The 15344-nt window shown below is 41.1% G+C and overlaps 1 protein-coding gene across 7 annotated transcripts in view; it reads left to right on the forward strand.

The window, feature by feature from the left end:
* Window positions 1-15344, forward strand: part of SRPK2 (SRSF protein kinase 2) — a 185925-nt gene that overhangs the window by 119970 nt on the left and 50611 nt on the right. For all 7 annotated transcript variants that reach the window (XM_088480227.1, XM_088480224.1, XM_088480228.1 and 4 more), the window contains exons 4-7: window positions 2742-2850; window positions 4951-5038; window positions 8586-8673; window positions 10051-10157. In XM_088480227.1, coding sequence (XP_088336353.1) covers window positions 2742-2850; window positions 4951-5038; window positions 8586-8673; window positions 10051-10157 — 392 coding nt within the window. The remainder of the gene's footprint in view (window positions 1-2741; window positions 2851-4950; window positions 5039-8585; window positions 8674-10050; window positions 10158-15344) is intronic.

The following is a 15344-nucleotide window of genomic DNA, read 5'->3' on the forward strand; positions in this document are numbered from 1 at the left end:
CACAGATACAATACTCTGTACATAAATAATGGGTTCAAAATGTTTGCAAAAACAATAAACAAATATATAGAATAACACTGGTATTGTGTTAAATCGCCAGGACATTGGACAACCTATATTCTAGAGCATCAGTGGTATAATACAATAAAGACAAGAAAACATGAAGTCTATTAAATAGATCTGAGTGAGTATAAATAAGTGAAGTATCTAAGGATACTGGTCTTTCTTCATTTATTAATAAGCTATCATCATTTGATGTATAAGAAAGATAATGAGAGAAAATAGAAGAGAATGGAAGAAAAAGCAGGAAAGACAGAAGAGAGCGCAAAGTAGAATGGGTTGGGCAGGGGGGAGTTAGGAGTATGGAGGAAAGTGTGACAAAGTGAAGAAAATTCATGTCTACTTTGAAATATCTGGATTAGTGAAATAATGCACAGAAATAACATTAAGGGAAAACTTAACGGAAACATGATGACTTCAGTTGAGTTTGTGCATCAAAGACCAAGTAGTGTTTTCAAACTCCTTCATAATTTGCTCATATTGAGAAAAAAGTAGATAAGCCAAGTAAGCAACTCCTTTTTCTTTGGTCAACATAGCTGAACATGTGTCAAAATAAAGAGAGTTCAATATATCTAGTTTTACCATCTCCAAAGAGAACCATTTCTGTAATAGGGACTTTCTAGCAACACTGATCAGAATTGTGAGGATAGGAATGATGGTAAGAGGAACAAATGTTGGAAGACCATGAAGAAAAAGGGTATCACTCTCTTTAATAGCCTAGGCTAATTCTCTTCCTAACCATGAAGATAAATCAGCCAGTAAAAACGCTTCCCATGAGAATGGTAAAGCCACACCAGTAATTTGCAAGATGAAATAATTAATTGAATACCAAAATTTCTTTCTTGGTGCATTGCCAGACACTACAGTATGTAGGAAATTTGCAGATGTTGCATGACACTTGGGACATGTACCTGATTCTGTATGCACTATATGCCTCCTTTGGGGTTGAGAAAATACGCCCTATCAAGAAATTTAATATGGATTTCCTGTAGTTTAGCTGAGCCCACAAAGCGCATAATAGATGGAAAGGATGCTATAATTCGCTCTGAGAATGAAAGGTTGGGAAGTCATTCGTCCATGACAACCAAATTTTGGACCATAAGCGAACAAGGGCCCTCATTCAGAGCCACTCGCTAGCGGCAGTACGCTCGTTCCGAGCGATGTTTACACATCTGCGCATGCGTACGGATAGTTATACGCATGCGCGAACCAGTCAGTGCGGCCGAAATTCATGTGCTCGCAAAATAGCGAATGCCTGCTATTTTGAGTGACAGAATGAGGCGTATGTGGGTGGTAACAGGGGAAGGTGCTTGAAAATGGGGAGTGGAGATCCGAACGCAGGCGTGCTTAAAGGTCAAAACGGGCGTTTTATGGGTGTGCATAATTAATACAGCAGCATCATTGACCACGTCACTGGGTTATTTTCTAGCCAGAACTGCTCGCAAAATTGTGGTAGCAAAAACCAACCACAAGAATAGCGAGCAGTTCATACGCTGGTCGATGTACTCGATTAATCTAATAAATAGCGGACATGATGTATGGTGCGTGCGGCCAGGGGGCGTTTTTAACAAATAAACGAGCGTATGTTTTGCTCGCTCATTCAAACTTAGAGGTGGGAACAGACTGCAATTTGCGAACTGATCATTTGAATAGCCACCCCTTGTTTTTGAACGAGCGAGCGCAAATAGCGAACGGCTCTGAATCAGGCCCAAGGTCATTAGGTAGCAAATCTGAATATAGAAATCATAGTTTAAATTTGGTGGTACTAGAGAGTGTAAAGAGTGAGCGTAAAGGGCATTGGTCCATGTGTAGGCTATAAGTATTAGGAGCTAGCTTGCTATGTACATAGTGTCTGGCTTGCAAATATAGGAAACATTGGGAATTAGGAATATCATACATATCTGTGAGCTGTTGAAAAGAGTAAAGATGGCCCCCCGGGTCGACAGTATCACAGATCGCTACAGTCCCTTTCTGTTTCAAGGTGTTATAATGAGAAATGGTGAGTGAAGGAGCAAAATCTGGGTTGCTAGTGGTGAGTATTAAGTGAAGTGAGGATCAGTAGTCATGCGTTTGTGTATTGTCATCTATGCTTTGCAGGTATGTTTTTAAATTATAAATATAAGAGAATGCCCTTAGGAAGTTTTGATTGAGTGATATGTAGGAGAGCTGCAGGGGAGAAGGGAGAAAACAGAGCATCTTCTAGTGCTAAATTGGTGAAGTGTGTTTGGCATAGACCCCAGGCAGAGATGTACCGAAAGGCTGCTGCCTGGGAAAACATTTGTATATCTGGAGACCCTAGACCACCTTGATTTTAGAAAGGGAGGTTTTAATCATTTTGCTGTCACAACATGACAGTCATCTACCATATTTGGTGCCCCAAGTAATGGAAATTGCTCACATCAACAATAAAGATCTATTTGGTTTTTAGTCAGAATTATCATGTGGCCTCTCAGCTTTTGGAAAACTATTTTGAACTCAAGTATGATAGCTGACACTGTTTGACAATTTTTTATATATACAACATTTGTTTATTTTCTAATTATGTTTACTGTTTGTTTGTGATTTTTCGCTGTTTTGATTAATCTATAAATAAGACTTCTTGATCCAGTTATTTCCAAATGGTTTGATTCAGTATTTAAAGTGTGTGTTATTTTTGTGTTTACTCCCTTTTCTGTCTATAGGTGGCTACCATCCTGTGAAGATAGGAGATCTATTTAATGGTCGATACCATGTTATTAGGAAGCTAGGATGGGGTCATTTCTCCACAGTATGGCTCTGCTGGGACATGCAGTAAGATTTTCCCTTTATAAACTTGTACAGTGACATTGCAACACTTTTATTGAAACTGTGTATGCATATTAGTCTAAGGTATGCACTAGTATGTTAATATTTTTTGCATGCACTCACCATAATATCTGCAACCAAATTCTAAAGTCATGTCAGAGGGCGCCAAGCTAGTGTGCCCTCTTTAGTACAACCACACGTCATGACCTCCTTTACTTTCTCCCATTTAACAAATTGGTGATCCATCTTTTTAATGCTCCTTGTGCAGTCATTGATTCTTAGGGATATATTTACGGGAAGCAGTCGGGATGTGATGGGTGCAATCCCGACCGCCAGCTTCCCGACTGTCTAATCCCGGCAAGGGTCTAATGACAGGCGTCGAAACCCCCGACGCCTGTCATTAGAGCTACGCTGGGAGCCCGACGCCCGGCATCCCGATTGAAGGTAAGGCTTGTGCGGACAGCTGCAGGGGGGAGGGTTCGTTTTAGGGCTTCCTGGGAGGACTTAGGGTTAGGCAGCGAGGAATGGGGTGTTAGGTTTAGGCACTTAGAGGGGGGATTAGGGTTAGGTGCTGGGGGGGGAGGTTAGGGTTAGGCATCCCTAAGGGAGGGTTAGGGGGAGGCGGCAGATTAGGGTTACTCACCTTTAGCAGCAGTCGGGATCTTCACCCCTGCCGGGCATGCGCTGCTGGGATGTGAACTGTCGGCCATGCAGCCGGTGGTAATGCATACCGATTCCATATTTACTACGTGAGAGTTTTTAGAAGTGTAGATGTTGCCCATAGCAACCCATCAGCTTCTACTTAACATTTCACTACCTTCTAGAAGATAATAGTTAGAATATGATTAGTTGCTATGGACAACCTCTCCACTTCTAAAAACTCTCACTTTAGTAAATATACTCCTTATACTTTGAGAAGGTGATTAAAGTGTTCACTTTGTGACATATGTGTTAATGAACTTTCTCTTTAGTATAGGGAGTAATGATCCTTGAGGATCATTAACTGCTAAAAGTATAGCCTACAGACCTACTAGAAATAATTACAGCAACATTACTTTTATCTGTGTACCTGCACACATTTGCACACCTAGCATCAGTACACTGGGCCTGATTCAGAGATGGACGAAATTGCACAGCTGCACACAAGCAGCTGTGCAATTCCATCCATTTAAAATGCAAATGCAGAAGGAGGTGTCACACACCACCTTGCTGCATTTGCCTGATCCCAGCGCTGCGACCCAGGTCGCAGCCTGAGGTCACCATTGAAACAATCGCATTCATCGGTCGCGATTGTTTTCGATGTTCCATTTGCCAGGCTGCAGTAGCTAAAGCTTCCTGCAGCCTGGCCGGGTCCCAGCAGCTTGCGAGGCCCAGATTCTGGCCTCGTTTCCGGGAATATTGCCAGGGAACGCCCCCGCTCCGTCTCCCAGACACCGCAGCCTGTCAATCAGGCTGTGGCTGTGACACACTGCCAGCAGGCTCGCAGTCGGAGGGCTGCACATGCGCAGAACACCTGCTGCGCAAGTGCAGTCCTCCAAACATTGGAGATTTGCGCTAACCATCGGGTTAGCGTACATCTCTGAATCAGGTCCCCTATATGGCGTGAGACTGAGCCACTCAGAGAGAAGTAGCGTACCATGTTTTTCTTTCAATTATGCATCTTATTCTCATTGCAGATGAAGTAAAAGACCAAGAAACATTGGGCTGCCACTTTTAAGTGCACAGGAATTAGTTTAAAACATGTACTCAGTCGCACAATGGAAGCACAATGGAATTTGTTGTGAGAAAAAGATGCTGCATTGTAGCACTTGCTATACAGATTCAGACTCTGTCGCACACAGATATACAAATGTTGCACATCACATTGATCAGTGCAAGCTAGCAATGTCGTTTTTGCCGCTCTCAGTTGTTTTATATATGCAAATAAAACGCACATTTTGAGTGAAAAAGAAGGTCGCCGCAGGTGAGTTGCCCAGGACCTGGCACAGTGAGAGAGGGGCTATATGCCTCTGTGTATGAGGACACATCTGTATGCTTAATACATTTATTAAAAAATATATTATGCTTTGTATCAGATTATAACACAATATTTATATTTATTTCTAGAGGGAAGAGATTTGTTGCAATGAAGGTAGTAAAAAGTGCTCAGCACTATACAGAGACTGCTTTGGATGAAATAAAGCTGCTCAGATGTGTAAGTGAACAAGTTGTGCTTGTAACTGTAAAAATTTATTATTCTATTAAACCTTTCAACTCTATTTCTTGTGATCTACAATTCAACAATGTCGCTCACAGCCTCAGGGTAGAAAATAATAAAGTATAAAAGTACAAGGCAACCTATTGCTTCTCGTGTTACAGGGTTTTTTTGTTGTGTAGGCATTAAAAAAAATGTTAACCTCTTGTGGAGAACAAGTGGGACTCGTCATTCACATATACATCAAGCCTACGTATGACGAGTTCCAAGCTTCAAAGATCTTCCCCACCAGTCTGGACAACTAGTGCGAACTTGCAGGGAGTACCGGGTCCTGACGTTGGCAATTGGTTTTGTAAAAGAATAAAAAAAATGAAAGTATGGGGTTAAGCGCAAACTATAAAATTTTGTGTGTGAGAAAACATACATATAGAATCCGGTTGGTTGTAATTTTTGAATTGCAAATTAATGATGAAGCAAAAATTGCAAAGTATTTTATTTATATGTATATTATATTAAGGCTGATTCGAAAAAAAAATGGAAATCTCCATAGAGAATTCTGGAGGGGGGGCATGGTGTTTAAGGGGCTACACCTCAAAGCTTCACTTGGATGCACCAAGATGACTGTTTTCTGCGGGCGGTAGCGGGGGCCAGGACCAGGGGGAAGGAAGTGGCGCTGTTAGCTGCGGCCCGGGGGAGGGGGGGGGGTTGGCCGGGGACGGTAACGGCCGTTAGCAGCGGCAGTTATGCAGGCGGCAGGACTCGGGGAAAGTAGCAGCAGACAGATGCAGGCTCAGATCTGAAAGATCCGTGATACCTGCATCTGTGTATAAATAAACAAACACAGAAGCACGTGTGCTTCTGTGTTTAAAAAAAGAAACCCTGTGTAAACAAAAAAAAAAAGATGACATAGGGGTCCCCTGTATGAAGCACAACCAGCACCAGGCTTTTCAGAACCGGTCCTGGTTGCCAAAATACAGGTGACAAATGATGCAGGGGTCCCCTGTATTCAGTGCAACCAGCACTGGGCTCTGAGCCGGTCCTAGTTCTGGAAATACAGGTGGAAAAAATGCATAGGGTCCCCCTATATTTACCAGAAACAGAACCGGAGCCTTTCTAGTGGGGGGGGTTGATGCCAAAGCCAGGGGAGACCTTTCATCGCTAGTCAGCCCAGGCCAGGGATCCCTGGGGGAGCTAGGGATCCCCCAATAAAGGGGTCCCCCTCTCCAGGGCACCCCAGGCTGATAGCCCAGGGCTATCCCCAGCACTCCTGGCCGGTGGGTGCCGGGTTGATTATGTAAAGTGTGGTTCAAGTAAAGAGTTAAAATATTGTATTTTGCTGTGGATATACAGTTCCCATCAAGCCTCCCCCAAATGCTGGTACTTGGAGAACCACGAGTACCAGCATACGGGGCATTACGGGCCCGCTGGTACCTGTAGATCCACAGCAAAAGCAATATTAAAAAAACACAGAACACACACACACCGTAGAAAGTAAAATTGTATTAAATCATACATGCACACACACTATCTCACATACTCACCTATGTATCCCTGTAGCCCATCGGTCCTCTTCCCCATGTAGATAATCCGATGGTGTTCCTGTAATAAAAAATCCATACTCACCTCCTCCTATGCGTGGATCAGGTCCTCTTTGTTCCAAAGTAGGCAATCCAGGGTCTTTGCAAAAAAAAAAAGGCAAATACCCCGACCCACGAACATTAGTACTGTTCTACCCAAATGACAGCTCCACCGTGGGATTTCAGAACAGAAATGCCGATGCGGAGCGCTCGTTGGCTGAGAGAGGCGAGCTTTCCGCCTCTCAGCCAAGGAACAGTTCTCACCATTGACTTCAATGGTGAGAACCGTGCGTGCCCATTGAAAAAATGGCGCCTCAACGCCATTTTTGAAATTCAAAGATGGCCACCACGAGCCAGTCACGGCTTGCAACGTCATTGGAATGCATGTGTGTATTCCAATGAGCACACAATTCTGTGAATTAGCAGCTCCACCATTTTGTGAGTGACGGCAATCTCACTCTGTGAGAGTCCTGAATCTGCAGTTAACCACAGAATGTGATTGCATACCATATCTGTATTGCGCAAGGAACACGTCCATTAAGGCGTAAGCTTTAATGATCGGAATTTCATTGCTTTTTTTCGTTTGAGTGGCACAAATCGCAGTTGGTTTTGTGAAATTTCAGAACATGTCTAAGAAGCCTTAATGGGACATGTGAAAGGTTTCTTGTCTATGGAATATATATAAATGTATGTGTGTGTGTATATATATATGTATATATATATTATTTATTAACAGTTTCTTATATAGCACAGCAAATTCCATTGCGATTTACAATTTGAATCAACATTGACATTTTACTGGGTTGTAAAAGACATACATACATACATACATAAGGGTAAGAGGGCCCTGCTCGCAAGCTTACAATCTATAGGGAAATAGGTGTTGATACACAAGGATAGGTGCTACACATTGCAAATTGGTCCAGCCCGATTGCAGATCGGGCTTGGTGGGCTGTATAATCCAATCACACTGGAAAGTTGGCCTAGGGTTAGGTGGATGTTAAATTGAAGAAAAGAAGATGTGATAGGTGTTTACTATGAGAAAAAAGTTAGATAGGGAAGCTATAAAAAAAAGGTTAGGTGGGCGGTTCTGGAATCTGATAAGCTTGTCTGAAGAGGTGAGTTTTCAGAGAACGCTTCAATGTTTGGAAACTAGTAGAAAGTCTTATTGTGCGTGGGAGGGCATTCCACAGGGTGTATGTATGTATATATATAGATATATAGATATATATAGATATAGATATATATATATAGCAAAAAACTCAGTACTCACCATTGTTAAATCACTCACAATAATACATAAATAATGGGGTTTAATATAATACAATAAACTCACTTTTTATTTTGGTTCACTTTCTTGAAATTTGTTAAACAAATTTGCCCATATTGGTGACAGTGACCGGCTATTGTTGTTTTTCTTTTTATGAAGTTGGCACTCCAAAACATTTTTTGGCTAGTAATATTAAACATCTGACAAATGTTGCCTAAACCTGTTTAGTAAGAATGTTAAACCCTAAATTGCATTTTAAACTGTAGAAAACTACAAAACCAAAAATAGATGGATGCTATGCCATAGGTTGGTTTGAGTGAATTAAACAGAATATGGGGGGTATTAGTTTGGAGGGTGGACTACATATGCATAATTATTGAAGTTATTTGCTGGTCAATAGCTACAGGCTTTCCCCAAAACCACTAACTTGATATACCTGATTTATTTATCGGTTATTTAGACGGCAATCCAGCAAATCAATCCTTCTTTTTTTTTTCTTTTATCGTATACTGTTAGTTATTTATAAAGCACTTACATATTATAATGCTATTTACAAAGAATATGTTACTTAGTTACGTAATATAAATATTAGTGTTCCTTAAATTTTATTTCAGTATAAATGTTTTGAAGCTTCTTTAAGAGGTCTGTCTACTTTTTTTGTAAAAATTGTAATTGTTTTTGTTTTGTTTTTTTTGGTTAGGTGCGGGAAAGTGATCCTGGAGATCCAAATAAAGACATGGTGGTACAGTTAATTGATGACTTCAAAATCTCTGGAATGAATGGCATACGTATCCTTTGTTGAGTAGACATATGGGCTGCTAATTAATCATTGGAGATCAGAGCAATTTAGGAAATACTGTATATCAATGCATTGCCATAATCTTTTATGCCTACATATCACTAGTGTATCATCTCAGCATTTAGAGAGAGTTTCTTCGTGACTACCAGTGGTAGATTTTAAATCTACCACCTGCAGTGGCTAGCCGTGGCTTCCCATTGGAAGCGCTCCCTGCTAACCACAGCCGAACAGGCAGTCCGAGGGGTTGGTGTTTTCTCTCCCTGGGGCTGGCAGTCCAAATTGTGATAGCAGAGAGCGCTTCCCATGGCAAGCCACTCCCCTGCTATAACCGTAGACCCCTTACCAGCTTCTAGGGGCTGCAGCTGATGCAGTCCTTAGCTGTGGCCAGTTTATTCATTTGTACACATGCGTAGAATTGCGATCTTGCACATGCTCAGTTATAGACCCTCCGGCCAGACAGGTAAGGAACCGTTGCTGGTGACATTTACTGTGAGCAGACTCATTACACCCCTTCCACACGTGTGGTAGTTAGTCCATACATGAGGACATCATTGGTAGGTGGGCCTAATTTGATGCAGGTTGACCATCCAATAAGCAGATCCCTGTCAAAATAAGCTTAGGTGAGAGTTTACCTTTATGACTGAGCTTGAAACATTCAACTACTACAAACTGTGGCCTTCATTTTAAAAGTGTTTAATATTGGATCTAAAGAAAAAAAAACAGTAAAATAATGAAATTGCTCTGTGGGAATGTCTAAATAATATAATTAATTTGTCTAGTATAGAAAAAAATGTGATTTAAAAAATATCAATTTCACTGGTAGCATCAGCATGTGTTTAGTTTCTCTGTGGCCCGTAATGATGCATGCAGCACGGAATCGGATTGAAATGCCGGCAGCTGTTTAGCCCCCGGTTCAAATCCCGACAGCGGCTGCCCGACAGGATGAAAATCCAGACAGAGGCAGGTAAATATGCTAACCTCCCTGTCGTCATCCCCTAACCCTCCCTTAGTGGTGTCTAACCCTAACCTCCCCCCGGGGGTGCCTATCCCCCCCCTTACCGGTCCCTAAACCTAACTCTTCCAGGGGTGTGCCTGAGCCTAACCTCTCACTGGGGGTACCTAACCCTTCCCCCATACAGGTGCCTAACCCTAACCTCTCCCCCCCCCCCAAACCTAACGCTAACCCCGCTAACTGCCCTCCAGGAGATGTAAGGCTTCTGTTAGAAGCAAAGAAACACTTTAATAATTTTTCTGTAATAAAGAAATATTGAAGTACTACTTCGCTTTTATTCAAAAATATATTGGATATAGTGCAATTTGTTATTGTGTAATTCATATTCGCTTGTTAACCTTAATTTAGTACCAGATGTCTGTATGGTGTTTGAAGTTCTTGGCCATCATCTATTAAAATGGATCATCAAGTCAAACTATCAGGGTCTTCCCATTCATTGTGTTAAAAGTATTATTCGCCAGGTTAGTTTTTTATTTGTTTTATTATATCTACAAGTAAATTAACTTGTGGCGTATTATACTAATTTAGCGTTGCGAGTTAAGACTGCAGACTGGTTTTAATACACAGTTTTAGGTGTAAAGCACTGCAGAGTATATTGGCATTGGTATCTGGATGGTAGGTTTACACTGAAAAGGTAGACAGTCAATAGGTTAACACCAGAAGGTCAACATGGTTAAAAGCTCGTCAGGTAATTGGTTGACAGGGTTAAAAGGTCGAAATACAAATGGTCAACACCAGGTCAACCAAAAATCAGTTGACACATGATTTTTCATGATTTTTAGGGTTAGGCTAAAATGAAAAAAAAATGGCAACCGGGATTTTTTTGTGTCGACCATTTGAATGTCGACTGTTTACTCTGTCGACCCTTTAACCCTGACGACCTAAGTCACTGTTGATCAATTGCCTCTCGACCTTTTAACCCTGTCAACCTTCTGGTGTTGACCTATTGACTGTCTAACTTCTTAATGTAGTACTATTAATCCACACCCATTGTTACTGTGCAAAATGTTCTTGTTGAGTCCCCTATGCTTCCTCTTCTTTTATTTTTTTTTAATCCTGTTGCATGGAAACCATCAACTGTTTTATACTCCTTAGGACAATGGGAATTTGGTGCCATGATCTCAAAGAACTTAAAATCTTAATAGTGCCATATTAAAACAAGTCAGTGCGGTATGGAGAGTTTGAAATGCAATTTTGAAGTCAAATGTATGCTTGCCATTATTCTGTGCTGCAGGTTTAGGGATGAACATCTACTACAAAGGGTAATAATCACCTTACTCTTGAAGGAGGTTAGTCGGTCTGCAGTGCAAGAGTAGGGGCAGTGAGTGGAGAATGCTTTAGTCATTACAGAGTGATACTATTACAAGGTACAGGGCAGGAGGCAGCTGTGAGAAGATACAGAAAATTGCTGATTTTATATCTAGAAATCAGTGATGAAATCTATAGAGAAGTAGAGAATTTTATTTAAGAAAACATCTTATTATTGTGTCCTGAGATTAAAGGATAGCCCCACTCTAGCATTACTTTCTAGCAAACATTCCAACAGGGTCCCTCCACAGTTTGTGAGATCTCACCCCTGTGGATGCAGTCACATATATTAACAACAAAGTACAGAAACATAATAATAATTTATTTATATAGCGCTTTTCTCCATCAGGGCTCAGTCGCTTTACAACATCAAAAACATTTCAGGGGTTTAGTATTACAGAAAGAAGAAAACAGTCAACATAATGCAGGGTAAGTGGAGCCATTTTGGGTAATAACTTCCACGGGTTATATATCCCACTTATGAAGGGTACCAGGCGAGGCAACCATTTTAGGCGCGCTACATAGGTTAGCCTGGGTGGAAATAGATAATGCTTAGGAAAGATAACACAAAATAGGGAGGTTGCAGTATACTAAATCTCAGAGTAGAGACCTTACATAGCCAGCAGATTGAAGTATTTTTCATCCCACCCACGGGTGTGCCAGATGAAGCCGCAATCTTATGCGCACTACGAGGGTTAATGTCAGGCAGAGGTTATATCCTGCACAGGAATGGGTTCATTTAGAAAATAGGTGTTGTAACCAGCAATATACCAGCATTTTGGGTTATATATACCCCTATTAGTAACATAGGTGCTGGATGTGCTCCCGGGAATCGAATAACCAGTACTCCAAAAAAAATGTTTGTAATTAGCTGAGCTACTTAACAGAAAGTGATTCCTTCGTGGGGCTCTGTTTTACGAGTGCCCCACGAAGGAATCACTTTCTGTTAATTAGCTCAGCTAATTACAAACATTTTTTGGGGGTACTAAGAAGGTTACAGTGTGTAAGATATCACACAAGGAACAAATACAGATCACTGAAACGTGTGGTCTGATATGCACTGCATGAATATATCCACAAGTTGCTCATCCTGCCAATGTCGGCATCTGGCAGGATGTGTAACTTGTAGAAGTATAACATGCAGGTGAAAAAAAAAGGCTGACTACAGTTGCAAAAATGGCTGTATTAATACAAGGGTGACCACAATATAACATCTATGGAAAGGTTAATCTAAACTTAAGAGGAAGGCAACAAAAAGAGCAAAATTGCACCAAGCCTCATGATTTGGCGACCACAACCCAAGGTCCATTTGAGGGGTCATTTTGCTGCGTCGTTCGGTATGGCACAGTTTCAGTGGATCAGCAGCTTGCACGGGGAGATCAGCCAGGAATAGATCAGGAGGGCTGATCCAGGAGCAGGCACAATCCAGGGGCATAGTGGAAATGTGGTGTTAGATGAAAGCAGTCATTAGGAGCAGGGATTGCTGATTTTGATTTTTCTCCTTCTGTTCTCTTCCTATTTAAGTCCTGAATAACTCGGGCTTAAATTTAAAAATTCTAATTACACTGTACACTAAGCACTTAAAATCTAAGCAGTTTTGCTATAGCAGCCTAATAGTAACTAATAAGTATGGCTACAGTCAGGTGTCCACACTGATTTCACCCAACCCTCATGGTGGGTACACACTGGGCGATATTACTGAGCGACTGCACGATTACGACATCGTAATCGTGCAATCGCTCAGTAATCGTGCACAAATCGTGCACTCTTATGACGGAAACGACCAGCGATGCGCACTCCCGCTGGTCGTTTACGACATTGTCCGTCGCCTGAACATGGAGCACAATCTGACGACCTCGTCAGGTTGCTGCATGTTGGGGAATGGGGGAGAGAGCCCGGCACTGAACGATATCGTTAATGATATCGTTCAGCGGCTGTGCTCAATGTCATGAACGACATTGAGCACAGCCTGCCGGGGACACACTACACGATATCGCTCAGGGAGCATATCGTGTAGTGTGTACGCACCTTAACACCCTCCTCACACAACAAAAGGTCAGAGGTCAAGTAAACAGAAGACCATCTACAAACACTGATGCAGAGTAATTTCCTGCCTTGATTCTGAATTTAAAACTATATTAAATACTGTATAGGCATTTACCTATCATTTTTTAAAGGCTGTGCAATAGAAATATCAGGCTGCAGTAACTGATGGGTGCTGTAGTTAATTACCTGTGGATGATAAGAAGTGAAGAGTCACATCACAGTCCCTTCCAGGTATCAGTATAGTTGGTAATAACTCCTGAATAACTCTGGCTTCAATTTAAAAATTCTAATTACACTTTAAACTAAGCACTTAAAATCAAAGCACTCTTGCTATAGCAGCCTGTGCTATGTAGCCTAATAGGTTTTATTGAATATGGCACCATAATTTCTGCATGTAGATCTGTAGCATGCGGGTCCCTTATATTTGTTTTAAGTGTCAATGCAAGTGCACTTTTCGTTTTTCATTTATACACCTTGCAGGAAAATTGAGCTAAAAATTGGAGAATGCCATTGTCATATATATATAACCCCCCAATTTTACTTCTCCTACTGTGTTTTTTCTTCTTTCATTAATGTCCTCTTGTCTGTAATCTTTATTTTCAATCCTGTGTAGTGTGAACACTGAAATATGTGTCACTGTTTATTTTAAGACTAGTTAGTTTATCCACCTCTGTAAAGCGTATATAAGAGGACTCAGATCAAGGTGGGTAATCAATTAGGCTGCGAAAAGCCGTTATCGGTGATAATTAAAAAAAATATTGGGGCACAAAGTTTACAACTAGCGAAATTGATTCAGCGATTGATTGGTTCCCAAGTATGCGGCAGGTGTTTTTCTAGAATGTGGGTGGTAGCGGCAGGTGCATTTTTGAATAATTTTCAAAAATCACTTTAGGGACTTAAAAATATGCTGTGCACCCATTTTCATGTACCCCAATTTTGATGGAAGTAGTTTTTTTGGGCCAAAAAAAGCTAAGTGCTATTCTTCATCACTTCTTCACAGGTGCATTTATGCACCTGCCGCGGCTATTTAAAAACCCTGACTACCTTTAGCAGGCCCACTAGGGGTTACCCAATAGTGATCCCCCATGTCAGACCCATCTTTAGGTGGGGGCAGGATGATTTCCCAAAACTTCCCAGGACTTTTTGATACTTACCTTTTCGCTGTGTCCCGTTTTTGCCGGATCCTAATTGAATACTGGGATAAAACGGGCACGCGCCCGATACTTTATCCCACAAAAAAAAACGTTGATAATGGCGAAAAGTCTGACCTCTGACTTTTTGCCTCAATTGAATATGGCCCCAAGTGTTAATTGCATTGACTACATGTTTTTTGTGCGACACCGAACAACTGTTATTATTATTATCCTTTATATGGCGCCACAAAGGTTCTGCAGTGCCTTAGACAGTACATAAATGAGCACACAAGAAAAAACAGTAATAGTAGTACAAAACAATGCAGGACAAGGACATGGTTTATAAACATTGCTGCATACCACAAGCAGCAGGGCATAAGCAACCAAGTGTTAGGTGCCAATTGAGGAGTTAGGAGTACATGATAGTATAAGTAAGGGAGGAAAGCACATGAGGGATGAGGGCCCTGCTCGTGAGAGCCTACATTCTAATACACTGACTACACAACTAAATGTGTGACACATGTGAGTATATAGAGCTCAACTGAATTACACAAGTTTAATGTGGATTACTCTGTAAATTCTCTCTTGGTGTGAGAGTCATCCATGAAAATGAACAACTATTTCCCATCTCCATGGACAGTCTTGAACTACAGCAATAATGAGAAAGTTACAAAGGCCAACCTAGGAGTCCAATCAGCATCCTGCAATGTTTGGTAAACTCCTATTCCCTCAATTGTATTTCTGGGACCACTATAGTAAGCAATCATCCAACCCATCTATTGAAAATAAAAAAGCTTTTATTGTACATAGAATACTGTAAATTGCTAGCAATATGCCTGTTGCTAAACTCCCCTCTTTGTTCAAGGTAATAAAAAAAGAGGCAGTTTAAAAATCAACTGAGGCCTCAATTTCAGACGTAATTCAGAAAAAAACATAGTATTAAAATTCCATTAATATGTTTGCTGAGTGACATATGTGAATTTTCCACATTTAAACCAGGATTAACACTTTTCATAGTGAGGTCAAGTAATGAGAACTTTCCTTGTTACATAGACCCTCCCCCACTGTATTGTTTTGTACCAACTACCATGTATCCTATTTTTTTTATTGTACATGGGCAACGTGTTACGTAATGCAACGTATATTTGAACTTGCTTCAAC

The sequence above is a fragment of the Taudactylus pleione genome, unplaced genomic scaffold (genome assembly GCF_031769625.1).
Source record: "Taudactylus pleione unplaced genomic scaffold, aTauple2 ptg000251l, whole genome shotgun sequence".
NCBI classification, from domain to species: Eukaryota; Metazoa; Chordata; class Amphibia; order Anura; family Myobatrachidae; genus Taudactylus; species Taudactylus pleione.